The 12,603-nt window shown below is 51.7% G+C and overlaps 1 protein-coding gene across 3 annotated transcripts in view; it reads left to right on the top strand.

The window, feature by feature from the left end:
- VIPR2 (vasoactive intestinal peptide receptor 2) overlaps positions 1-12,603 on the top strand; it is a 69,839-nt gene that overhangs the window by 22,663 nt on the left and 34,573 nt on the right. For 2 of the 3 annotated variants that reach the window (XM_040464593.1, XM_040464595.1), the window contains exons 3-4: positions 1,921-2,028; positions 7,052-7,149. In XM_040464593.1, the coding sequence (XP_040320527.1) occupies positions 1,921-2,028; positions 7,052-7,149 (206 nt within the window). The remainder of the gene's footprint in view (positions 1-1,920; positions 2,029-7,051; positions 7,150-12,603) is intronic. The other variant, XM_040464594.1, reaches the window with a different exon arrangement.

The following is a 12,603-nucleotide window of genomic DNA, read 5'->3' as shown; positions in this document are numbered from 1 at the left end:
TGTCTCCATTAAGATTTCATTATTTAAGCAGAAATTTGTCATTTCTGTGGTGAGGACGGTTGAACCTTCACAATGACCAACGGCCAGTGGTCTGACCAATGGTCAGAACACACTGCTTTCCCGACGGTGGAGAGGCTCGGCCACTGCTGTGTTTCCCTGGAGACCTGGACACCTCACTTTCCCCCTCGTTGGAGCTCTGTTGGGAACCCCGGCCCTGACCTGCCTCATCCAAGGCTCAGCAAGCTCCTGCTCTCCTGTGCCGGCGTCCGGAGGTGTCATGTGTGGTGTCACTGCAGGGCCACTCCCTGCCCTGGTCTGTTCAGCCCAGGCACAACGTGGAGTAGCTAGTGACTCATTTGTACTTGATGACTTATTCTGAATATTTCTTTAAGAACAATATTTTCCTCACATGTGTAAGGACATTAATATAGTATGAATGTATTACTCATTTAATCATTGGTATCTAATTAAATTTTTAGAATGAATATATTTTCATTTTTATTTTATTTTTTAAAATTAAAAAAAATTTTTTTAATGTCTTTACTTATTTTTGAGACAGAGAGAGACAGATCATGAGCAGGGGAGGGGCAGAGAGAGAGGGAGAGACAGAATCCCAAGCAGGCTCCATGCTGTCAGCACAGAGCCCGACGCGGGCCTCAAACTCACAGAGGAGTGAGATCGTGACCTTAGCTGAAGTAGGATGCTCAACCGACTGAGCCACCCAGGCGCCCCATTTTTATTTTAAAAACTTCTAGAAAGTATTTTCATCTGCAAAACTTGATTTATACCCAACTTATCAGAGGCATCTGCATTCTTGAGCTAAAACACTCCTGTGTTCGAACCAAGAATGTAAATACTTCATTGGTGTTTTTGTACAGTTCCTGTGCAGGACTGGATGGCATGTCAGAACTGTTGTTTGTTTGTTTTTACCTAGGCTAGCACCTCCAATATTGAAGTTAATACAGTGTCAGTACCTGGGACTTGTAGTAAAAAGCCTTGGGTTCAAATGTGGATTGTCATGGTTTGTGTGACGTTGAGAGGTCATTGCCTTTCACCTTGGATGATTGGCACGTTTGTATCCTTGCACAGGGTGTGGTGGTTGCTAAGACCCTGTAAGAGATCTGGAGAATGGCTTAAGCCATAACATTATACAAATTAGGTTATTTGATAACTGCATGAGGGTAACCTAAGATTTCATCACATAGATGTCATCTTGACTATTAAAATCAAGTAAATCTTGGGGCACCTGGGTGGCTCAGTCAGTGAAGCGTCCAACTTCGGCTCAGGTCATGATCTCAAGGTTCATGAGTTCGAGCCCTGTGTCGGGCTCTGTGCTGACAGCTCAGAGCCTGGAGCCTGTTTCAGATTCTGTGTCTCCCTCTCTCTCTGACCCTCCCCCATTCATGCTCTGTCTCCCTCTGTCTCAAAAATAATAAACGTTAAAAAAATTTTTTTAAATCAAGTAAATCTTATCAAATATTTAAATGTGCAAATTATCCTTGAAGTCAGATTCCCTAAAAGCAGAAGTATGCCTTCATCCAGGGGACCCTAAGCCTTCAAGAGTACCCATATTATCACACTGGGGGAAGCACCTCAGCAGGAGAGAAGTAACGATTCTATTAAAGTTCATCAGTGCACATTGCACATTGGATTACTCAAATACTTTCTACCACACATCTGGTTATTTCTCCAAACCTGATTAAAACGAACACAGACGCTAACTATATTCTCAGCAATTCTGTTGGTGCAAACTTGTTTCACAAAAAGGTAATTTGCAAGATAGTTGCCTAAGTAAGGGACTATCTACTTGCAAAGCCTTTGATCAGATGTGCTCCTGCTGACCTAGGCATCCCCCAAGCAGCCTCGCGTATGCTTCCGTTGCACTGGTTAGTCCTTCTTACACTGTCTCTCTCCTCCTAGCCTGCACTGGCGTCTGGGACAACATTACATGCTGGCGCCCTGCGGACGTAGGCGAGACTGTCACAGTGCCCTGTCCTACAGTGTTCAGCAATTTTTACAGCAAACCAGGTACCGTCTGTCAGCGCTGTGTCTAAACCCCCGCAGAGGCTATGGGCTGGCTTCTCCATGGAAGGCAGCAAGAAGCAGGCTCCTTGGTTTCCTTTACTGAGTCAGGGAACAGCTGTGCCATCATCTACTGAGCTGGTTTGAGGAGCAGGAGGATGAGAAGCTTCTTGCCAGGTCAGCCACCTCAAGGGAAACAGCAGGGGAGAGCAGGCCCTAGACAATCATGGACGAGTGAGCCTGATACGGGAGCGCCCCAAAGGGGGCGGGCGGCAATGCAGATGAGGAGCCACTGGCTTCAGGCGCCGAGGAAAACATCCGTGCAGTCCTGTGCCTCCCTGCCACTCGTGGGTGTCCGTGAGCCATCAGAGAGCGTCCTCCAGATGCTTTGAGGCGCCCTGATGCTCAGGGACAGTGGCCAGGCTTTCCTCGAGCCCAGAAGCAGTCTCTCGTCCACAGGAAACATCTTGCTCATTGGACCGAGCTCAGCTCCCAGCTCCCACTTTCTGAACCGGCTCCATGTGGTCAGAAGACCCGCTGTCTCTCTGTCTCCAGGGTCTGGAGGGGCTGGCAGGGCTGGGGTGCCACCGGTCCTGCGCCTTTGCTCTCCGCACGCTGCCACAACATCTCTTGGCTTGTTCCCAGGAAGGTGGTTGTGCTGTGCTGTGCTGTGGTTTTTGTTTTCTCTTGTAAAGGATCCAGACTTTTATAACATGAAGAAATCTATCCGGAAGAATAGAAAAGAGGAGATACATCTGGAAATCAGAAAGGCAGGATACTTTCAAGCACTGTAGAGAACTTATTTTCATCTTGAGCAAGCGTTACAGGGTAAAAACTCTTGAGAAGTAGAATTGTTGAAACACTTCAAGCAGAAATTTGTGGCACAGGTTGGGATGGAGGAAAGGAAAGGTTTCCTTTTATCTCTGTGACTTGCAAGGTGAGACTCTTCCTGAGTTAGTCAGTGAAGCAGTTTGAGGGGACTTGGGGTCATACCTGCATAAGCAACATTGGTCATCTTCAAGTCAGAAAAACTAAATTGTTTTAGAAAATCTAAACTCTAAAAAATATCCTATCTAATCAATACCATTTGTATTGAATGGTTTGGACTATAAATATTCTCCCAGAAACCTCAAATGAATTGGCATAGACTTAGGCTTCCCCTGATAGATGGTAGGTTCTAAATGCCTCCAGGGGGCAGCCAGGGGTTGCACACTGGAGAGCACAAGAGCTCTGATTCTGGGCCACCTGTTGTGAGCGCCTAACCTCTGCCAGAGGGGAGCCACGTGGGGCACCCAGCCCAGGTCAGGCTAGAATCTGGCTCTGCTATGAGTCATTGTGCTGCTATGGGGAATGAAGACTCCGTGTCTGCCTTGGGTTAAATGCTTGATGCTCTTTTTTTATCCAAACAGGGAGCATGACACTGCCTTGCTGCTGTGGGGAGATCTCTACTACTAGGGAGTTCTCCTGAGTCTGTATAAAACAGCTAGGTGATCTGAAAAGTATATGCATCCCCTTATTTAACTGGTCACAAAACATGTGAACCATGAGGCACTTACACAGACTGTCGACAAATTGTGGTCCACATGGAGTGCAGGTCTCTAGGAGTGTTGGACAGAGTGTGGGCCTTAGAGAAACGTGAACATAATCCGGAGCTGGAGGCTGAGTACGGCTGGGGCTGGGACCGACAGGCATTGGATGGCAATGGGCGGAGGCCCCAAATAGGAAATTTGGCAGGGATAAAGTGTGGTCTTGAAATACAGTTAAGAACCAGTAGGGCTTGAAACTGTATGTTACTTCCCAGTTAGCAGAAAGCACTTAGAATGTGATAGTTGCTCCCACAGTGACCTGTGGGGAGAGCCAGATCACAAAGTGACTTGTGACTGTTTCAGCCCATAGACCCAGATGCTCAAGAGACAGATCTGTGCTTTCATGAAAATTGTTTTCTCTTCTGAGTTTTCCTACCTCCAGTAGCGGGAAATTGGGTGGTCTCTCTAGATGATGTCATGGCAACCAGCACCTTGCTGTCTGCTGTCCTCATGCTGCATGAGCTCCAGGGTCCGTGGGAGGCCCCTCTGAGCTGTGCTAGGATATGGGGTGCAAATCCACTCCCACAGGCCAGCAGAGTGACAGGAAAGCTGTGGGGACTCAGTTTAGCACCGAGGATGAATCTTTAAAAGGGACAGCGGCAAACCATCAAGTGAAGGAGGGAGGCAGGCTCATAGACTAAGGTTTGTTCTGAAGAGTTGACCCCTTAGGGCATGGTGGTTCCTGCTCACTTAGCACTTCTCCAGGGCAGGGAGACAGTGGTTGTGACTGCATCGGAGGGAAAGCCCAAACAGATGGACAACAAAATGGTCCAGAGCACAGGCCCTGCAGCCGAGCAGCCTGGCTCTGAGTTCTGGCTCTGCCAACTTGTCCCGGGGGGACAAGAGTGAGTCCCGAAACTAGCTAGGCATTGGGGTTGTGGTCAGACCTTACCCTGAGGGCTGTGGAGCCTAACGCAGTGCCTGCAACACAGAGCTCACAATTGGGAGCTGCTCTCACATCAGACTGGGTCATCTGGAGGGCAGGGACCCCCACGCCCCAATAGGCGCAGTGCTCCCTGTGCAGGCAAACTCACCCTCCCTGCCTCTGCAGATGACCAAGGACCCTCACAGACTTACACCCAGTGAGCTTATAATCAGCTTTGGGGAGCACGCGAGAGTGACACTTGTCACCGCTCTGCTCAGGGCGCCAGGCATGGCTGCTAAACTTGGGGCTACAGCAGGAAGAGTTCACAAAGACTGGGAGGTCCTCACAAAGTGGTGGGGGTTCCCACCGAGCAGATGGTCCCCACAGAGTCAGGGTGGGGAAGAGGTCCACTCACAGAGGAGGGAGAAGGAAGTCCAAGCTCCTGAGTCATAAAGCTGTGGCTTCCCCTCTTTTCTATATGTTCCCACTCTCACCTCCCTGGACTTTCTCTCACCTCCCTGGACTTTCTCTCTTCTCCCCAGGCTCCCTCCCACCTCCTGGCCCCTCTCTCACCTCCCTGGTCTCTCTCTCACCTCCCAGCCCCTCACTCACCCCCACAGGCCTCCTGCCACCTCCCAGCCCCTCGCTTACCCCCCCCCCCCGCGCCCCCTCCCACCTCCCGGTCCCTCGCTTACCTCCCCCAGGCCTCCTCCCACCTCCCGGCCCCTCTCTCACCTCCCTGGTCTCCCTCCCACCTCCCGGCCCCTCGCTCACCCCCCTCCAGGCCCCCTCCCACCTCCCAGGCCCCTCTCTACACATTGCTGCCTCAAGCATTTCCTGGAAGCATGCCTTCTGCCTCTGCCTCCAGGTGTCTTCCAGGCAAAATGGAGAACCCGTGTGGGATCTTGACATTTCAGCGTCTTCTTTAGTGTTTGCTGTGTATTAATGAGGAATGACTGGCTCAGTGCCCACTCCTGGCCGCATCCGCAGAGCTCAGGCACAGGTCCCAAGAGCTGGGCAATGAGGGCCAGACAGCAGGTGTGCTGTGCAGACGAGGAGACCACTGCCCGGGATTGGAACAGGGCCCCTCACCTGTCGGCTCAGGTCCCCCACCTGTGACGTAGGACCACTAAAGGGCCCCCATGTAGTCTCAGGGTTAAATGGGGGCCTGGGCACCAAGCCTGGCATACAGCAGGAGCTCAGCGAGCCATATGCAGCCACAGCCACTCCCACTGCTGTTCTGATTCCTGACTCTGGGCAGATCTTTATCTCCTGTGGGCCTGTCTCCCTATCTATAAAATAGGGCAGTGAGTGGGGCCTCATCTCTCAGGACTCTGTCTTGCCTCCACTCCCTACTATGTGGTCCCTGCCCTCCAGCCACCCCCAGACTCCCCTGGGACACCCTCTGGAGCTGGAGCAGGAGGAGGGTTGGGGGCCTGGAGTCAGAAAAATGCACGGAACGGTGGTGTTGGAGAGAGACCAGGCAGCATGAGCCCAGGTGATGCTGCCGGGGGCTTTGCTGAGACCCCCTCCCCACTTGCCAGCAGGTCAGGGTCTGGGCCCTCCCACCTGCCTCCACACAGCATGCCAGGAATCGCTTACACATATTATCACCTCCATGTGAACGCACTTTGCTTTCGATTTTGTCTGATTAATAGATCAAAGCGGGTGAACACGTAGGCTGCCCTGGGGTTGACAAAATAAGGAGTTTTTGAGTTCGAAAACCTATCTCTGCAGCTCAGTCATTACAGAACCTCGGGCAGGTGACAGAACCCTCAGAATCTCATTTTCTCAGGTGAAACGGGAGCTGTCATGCCCACCAAGTCTGCCTTACAGTCTTGGCTCGTGTGAGTGGAAAGATTTGCTGGGGCTGTGAGTCACAGAGGACCCTCTGGGGGGTCAGCTGCTGGTAGGGATCACCAAGGCAGGAAGGGCCTCCCGGGCTCCAGCCTCCCAAAGCCCACCCAGTGAGCCCCAGCCCCGCCTGCCCCCATCACAGGCCACCAGTGCCCAGCCCTGATTTCACTCATCACCACTCAATGACTGCAGTCACCTGCTGAGGACACTTGCATTTCAGTAGCCTGAGGGAACATTGCATCCCTGAGTTTAACATACACGTTTACATTAACTAGGAGCAAAAAAATGGTACTATAAGATCAAAACTGCCTTTACCTTATGTGATTTAAATCTTACACCCACAGTCTCTTCCTCCAACATCAGTGGTCAGTGGTGCCTGCCCGTGCTCCCTGGTCACTGTGCCCGGGGCAGCGGAGTGAGGGTGGACTGGGATAGCGGGCTCCGGAATGGTCCATCACTGGGCAGAACACAAGTTGTCCACTGTGCTCCATAATGATAACACCATACATTGCAGCCATCACCGGCATAGCTACGGGCACCACCACTGTGCTTCGCGACACAGCAGCTCTCCCTTGAGCCACCGAGGCCCTGCACAACCCAGGTTTCATGGGTGGGAAGCCTGGGCAGGTGAATGCACATACCTCCAAGCACTGCCTACGCTGTCGCTGCTAAGGCCGCTGTCGTGGACCCACAGACCTGACACCTGAACTTTACCTTCTAGGAAACATAAGCAAAAACTGCACAAGTGATGGGTGGTCAGAGATGTTTCCAGATTTCATAGACGCGTGTGGCTATAATGACCCTGAGGACGAGAGCAAGGTAAGGGCCCCTGCATGGTTCCCTGCACATTTCAGCCCCTTTTCCAGAAGTGCACACGAAACAGCGTCCATTGGCTACCCTGCGAGAATTGTGCAGGTTTTCTTTCCTCTACTTCTTAACGGCCCTATTTCAGTTCTGCGCCAGGCACTTGGAGTCATTTCTTGTTCTGCCGTTGTGGAGGCGGAAAGCCTGGCTCTCTTCGCCTACCTTCAGTGTGTCTGAGCGGCACTGCCCGCCTGAAGTGAGCTTTAACGAGCATCCGTTCCCCCGATGGGTTTGAGGCTTTGCCACAATGTGGGCTGTCAAGCAGCCCCGCGGTAGTTTTGTGACCCCCGAGCCAGCAGCAGGGGACGGAACTGGGCACGGAGGGTGTTTGCAAACCGAGAGGGAGCATGTCGTGGCCAAGTGCCCAAGTCGCGCTGGGGCTGCGCTGGGGGCCAGCATGGTGTACGGGGGCCGTGGCGGTGTGCTCAAGATGACCCCTTTCTGAGAATGCGATCACTTAAATGATGTGTCAAATCAAGTCCGCTCAACTCTGCTCGGGGTCCTGTCTGTGGGCTCAGCCCACAGCCCCAGGGCTGGCGTCGCTGTTCTTTCCGGAACACTCACTCTGCAACGTTGGACCACTGTAGTCTTACTCTGTATACCACCAGGAAACCAGATCGCTGTCCTGCCCCTTGGGCTACATTCACTCACCCCTGACGCCATACGGACAGGTGAACGCCTCCTTACCCTGAAGTCATGCTGTGTTTCCGCAGACGTCTGCTGTGTAGGAACATACTTGAGGCCCTTTGAAAGAGCCTGAGGGCCTACCTAGCTACTCGTGCACCTCCCGCCAACCCTGGGCCCTGCCATCCGGCCGCTGGTGAGACTGGTACTGATGTCACCGTCAGATACGATTTCCTGCGGGATCATCTTTCACGCCCCTTTTTTATAGAGGGGCTGTCTTTGCTCTCCTCACTAAGGTTTATGGTTAAAAGCCAGTCTTCCCCACCAAATCATTAAATTCTAGAAGAGGAAGTAGCTTCCATTTTAGCCGATTTCTCACTAATTGGACACCTGGCCAGTAGTCAGTGAGGGAGGAGTGCTAGAAGAGTGGACACTGTTGAGCCGTACCGGGAGCCGGTCAGTTACCAGTACTGTCTCACGCGGTCTTTTCCCATTGAGGTGTTAGTGACAAACATCGTACATACTTAAGGTCTGGGCGCACCTCATTTTGCTGCACGTGGCGGATACTGTGCTTTCACAAGTTGAAGGCTGTGGCAAACCTGTGTCGAGTAAGTCTCTGGGGGCCATTTTTCCAGCACCGTTTGCTTACGTCGTCTCTCTGTGTCACATTTTGCTAATTCTGACAATATTTCAAGCCTTTTCATTATTATTATATTTGTTATGGTGATCTGTGATCAGTGATTATGACTCACTGAAAGCTCAGATGATGATTAACATTTTTTAACAGTAAAGTATTTTTTAACTGAGGTGTGTGCATTATTTCCTTGGACATAATGCTGTTGTACATTTAAGAAACCACACTGTGGTGTAAACATAACTTTTATAAGCACTGGGAGACCAAACAACTCATTTGACTCCCTTTATTGCAGTATTTGCTTTACTGTGGTGGTCTGGAACTAAACCCACTGTATCCCCAAGGCATGTCTGTACACGGTACGTGTGATGTTTTGATGTGTATATGTACATATACATTGTAAAATGAATACCTCAATCGAGCCAATTATCCATCACCTCACATATTTACCTTCTTTTTTGGTGAGACACAGAACTCATTCATCCTATAACTGAAAGTTTGTGTGCTTTGACTAACCTGCCCAAATGTCCCCCACCTCTTATCTAGTCTTCATGACAGCCCACCTTCCAGATAGAAAAACTGAGGCTCAGAGAAAACAGGACACGGTCAGAGGCCCCAGCTCTGTTTCTCTTGTGCACAATCACTGAAATTTGACTTTTTGCGTCAAATGTATTTCACTCCCCCTTGGCATGCAGTCGCCTTTGTGGCACCTGTGTTCTCTCTGGCCAGCAGGAGCCGCTTGGCGACCTGTGTGCACCCGGGACACAGGGAACTGCACCAGTGCACTCCGTCCCGCATGTGCCAAGACATGCGAGCAGTGGTTTCCACCCTCAGCCGGGCTTGTGAACAGAGAGGGTGGACACAGAGCATCTCAGGACGCCACTAAAATGTAACGTATTCAGAAAAATTTTAAGTTTATTTATTCTGAGAGAGAGCAAGCAGGGGAGGAGGGGAGAGAGAGAGAGAGAGAGAGAGAGAGAGAGATTGAGACAAGGAATCCCAAACAGGCTCCATGCTGTCAGCACAGAGCTCTATGTGGGGCTCTAACCCACAAACCATGAGATCATGACCTGAGCCAAAATCAAGTCAGATGCTCAACCACCTGAGCCACCCAGGCGCCCCACACATTCAGAATTTAATGCCACGGAACACCCTGTCAGTTCTTCCTTCTCGCCTGCTTCCCATCTGTCCTCTGCCTCCAGGTAAGAGCCGCCGTGCGCATCCTGGGGTCTAATCACCTCGGACTTTGCACGTTGTGGGGGGCCGTGCTACATGCCAGAGTGATGCTCAGCCTTGGACATATTTCATATCGTTCTTTTTATATTTACTGGATTTTGCAAGAAGTCCCAGTGAGATGTCAGCCTCTCATGAGTTCCCTGTCGGGCAGGAAACGTGAGGTGCTAGAAAGCCCTGAACATGGTGGCCGACAGCTGTGGCAGCCATTTGGCTTAAGCTGCCCCAGCTGAAAGATGGGGGGACTGGTGCCGTGTGTTCCTGGCTGCTGATAGAGCGTAGTCCTAAGTCGCTGACCTGTTCATGTTGGATCTAAATTGAGAACATGTTTTCACAGGCAGATACGTGTGGATTTCTGGTTCCAGACTAGTCCCCAACTGCTGTTTAGCTATTTAATATGACCAACCCGGGAGACGGTCTTGTTGGCTTTCTGAGAATAAAACTTGAACTGGTACAGAATTTACCCCCAGTGTCAGGATGGTTTCTGTAGCAAGAAGAGTTCACAGGGCCTGTTCTGCAGACCCTGAATTCTGACCAGGAACGGAGACTGCCCCACTTCACGATGAGCAGGGCTCCAGGAGCACTGTCACGTGTCACCTGCCTCCCAGGTGACCCTGGTGGACGGCTGTCAGACCATTTCAGGGGCGAGACAACAGGTCCCAACGACCAGGAAAGTCTTAGATCTCTGTGGCCAGGGGGGTGGGGGCTCTGACACCCAAGTTCGACCACCCACACCTCTCGTTCCACTGTGTGCAGGCGTCCCAGACTCCTGTGTGGGGTGGAAGCAGAATGTCCCAAGACATCCCGAGCAGCATTTATTCCGAGCCAGGTGTAGGTCCCGGTAAGAGGATGGGCCTGTCCTCATTCATCCATTCGACAAACAAGCATTTCTTGGGAACCACAAGTTTCTGAGTCTGTCCTCAGTTACCATGAACCCACCCTGGTTGTACTGGAGTCGCGGGTGGGCAGGAGCTGGGAACTAACTGACATCCGAGGCAATACTAGCAACTTCCCAACTCAAAGCCGGCGGCTCCTCCTTCTCTACATTTCCCTCGGGTCACACTTCCCAGGGAAACTGATGGAAAACTCTTCTGGGTCCGCTTGGTCCTTGGAAAAGCCTGGAACTGAATCCTGCCTGCATGAAGCACAGAGCATCCCTACTTTTCTGATGCTTTTCCATCCAGTTTGAAAAGCTATTTTTCTTCTTAACTAAACATTTTGGAGATTCTACAAATATCATGAACGCATATTCCCTACTAATGGGTTAGAAAGTCAAAATAGTTTAACGTGTACAAGAGAAGAAAATGATGGCACAAAACCGCAGTGAATGATTTTTCTCCCTGATTGCAGTGTCCGCTGTTCAAACACCTTGAATGCTTGCTCGTTTAAGGACTCCTGTCAAAGCTGGAAAGCATGTGGCGTGGCAGCGGCACAGAGGGCCTGGTGGGTCAGAGCCCAGCTGGGCCTCCTCGGGCACTGGGGGGCCGGGGCACAGCCTTGTCCTGAGCCTAACGAACTCCACTTCTGATGTCACTCCTCGGCTCATCAGCGGCTCAGTCTCCTCCCGGGTTTATGATTCTGATCGGATTTCCTGCTCTCACACAGCAGCTCTGCTCTGGGTGTTGTGTGTGCAATCTTTGTTGACTTCAAAATTAATTAAGTTCAAGAAAAAAGTTAGCCTCCACCAAAGCCACAGACTTGTCTGCAATGGCAAAGGAATCACCAAATACAATGAAGTCGGGAAGGGGGAGTCCCATGGAGAAAGAGAGTGTCCAAAGACCCCAGAGGGTCCGAAGACATGGAAGAAAAAAGTGTCAAAGACCCTCTCAGACAATGGCAGGAACGATGCTGCTGAAGCTGCTTCTCGCTTTGGACCAAGGGGGCCCACGAGTCACGAGGGGTTTGGCAATGGTCTGGGCCTCGGTTTTCTGGTCTTCACAGTGAAATCATGAAGCTGGCCAGGCTTGGCTCAGACTCCCTCTGTCACCAGGTCCCTGGTTTCCATATGGCAGTCTTCCCAGTCTATGTCCCCCTCCCACCAGAACCACCTTCGGGTGTGTGCCTTGGCGTAGGAGCATTTTCCTCTTGGGCCTTTTATCTTTGGGTCTTTGCATAAAGGGCTTCATCGCCTTACGGGATTTAAGGAGCACCCCCAGGGACCCACAGGGGTCACACCAGCAGCTGCCCTGTGTCCTTTCCCATGCCCCAGCCCGTGGAACGTTATAGGGAAAGGTGGGTCAGGTATAGACCACAGGATCCTCTCAGCTGCCCCCCACCCTTTTATGGGGCACATGGGTTCCGCACCCATGGGAGCTGAGGGTCTCCTGTCCTGGCATCACGTTCTCAGCCTCAGGCGGGACTTCCAGTAAGCGTCATTGCACCTGGAGTCATGTGTCTGGTCATCCGACCCTCCAGGCCATCCCCCGCCCTGGGTCTCTCCTGACCAGGGCAGCTCCCTGCCACAGCACATTGTCCAGATCCCAATCTCTTGGCTTTTTTCCTGTGGTGAAGGCTGTCTTGAGGCCCCAGGTTGGGGACACTCCTTCAACCAGGCTCCCTGCGTTAGTGTCTTCCTGCTGCCCATTGTCTGTACCTCTCCGATCTCCCAGGACTGCTGAGAGCTGGTGAAACATGGAAACACCTAGAAATTAGCACCCACAAGTCTCTGTGGGGCCAGGGTACCTCCTTTCCCTGAGTATCAGGAGTCTTCCTGATGAATCTTGAAGGTCCCAGGGCTGCAGCTGACCCGGGGCTTTAGTCACCACGCAGGACTCTGCCCTCCAGCTGTGCAGGCCAACCCCGCCAAAGGACAGCAGCCCTAGCAACACACTGGCGTCCTTTGAGCAGTGAACACCCAAAGCAGTGTACTCCGTGTGTCTCCTGTGTTATATATTTGCTAACATAGTTCTTCAATAAAG

This window comes from Herpailurus yagouaroundi, unplaced genomic scaffold, assembly GCF_014898765.1.
Source record: "Herpailurus yagouaroundi ecotype Mexico unplaced genomic scaffold, PumYag 483, whole genome shotgun sequence".
NCBI lineage: Eukaryota > Metazoa > Chordata > Mammalia > Carnivora > Felidae > Herpailurus > Herpailurus yagouaroundi.
The sequence above is the reverse complement of the archived record's forward strand: the minus strand, read 5'-3'. Positions and strand labels throughout refer to the sequence as shown.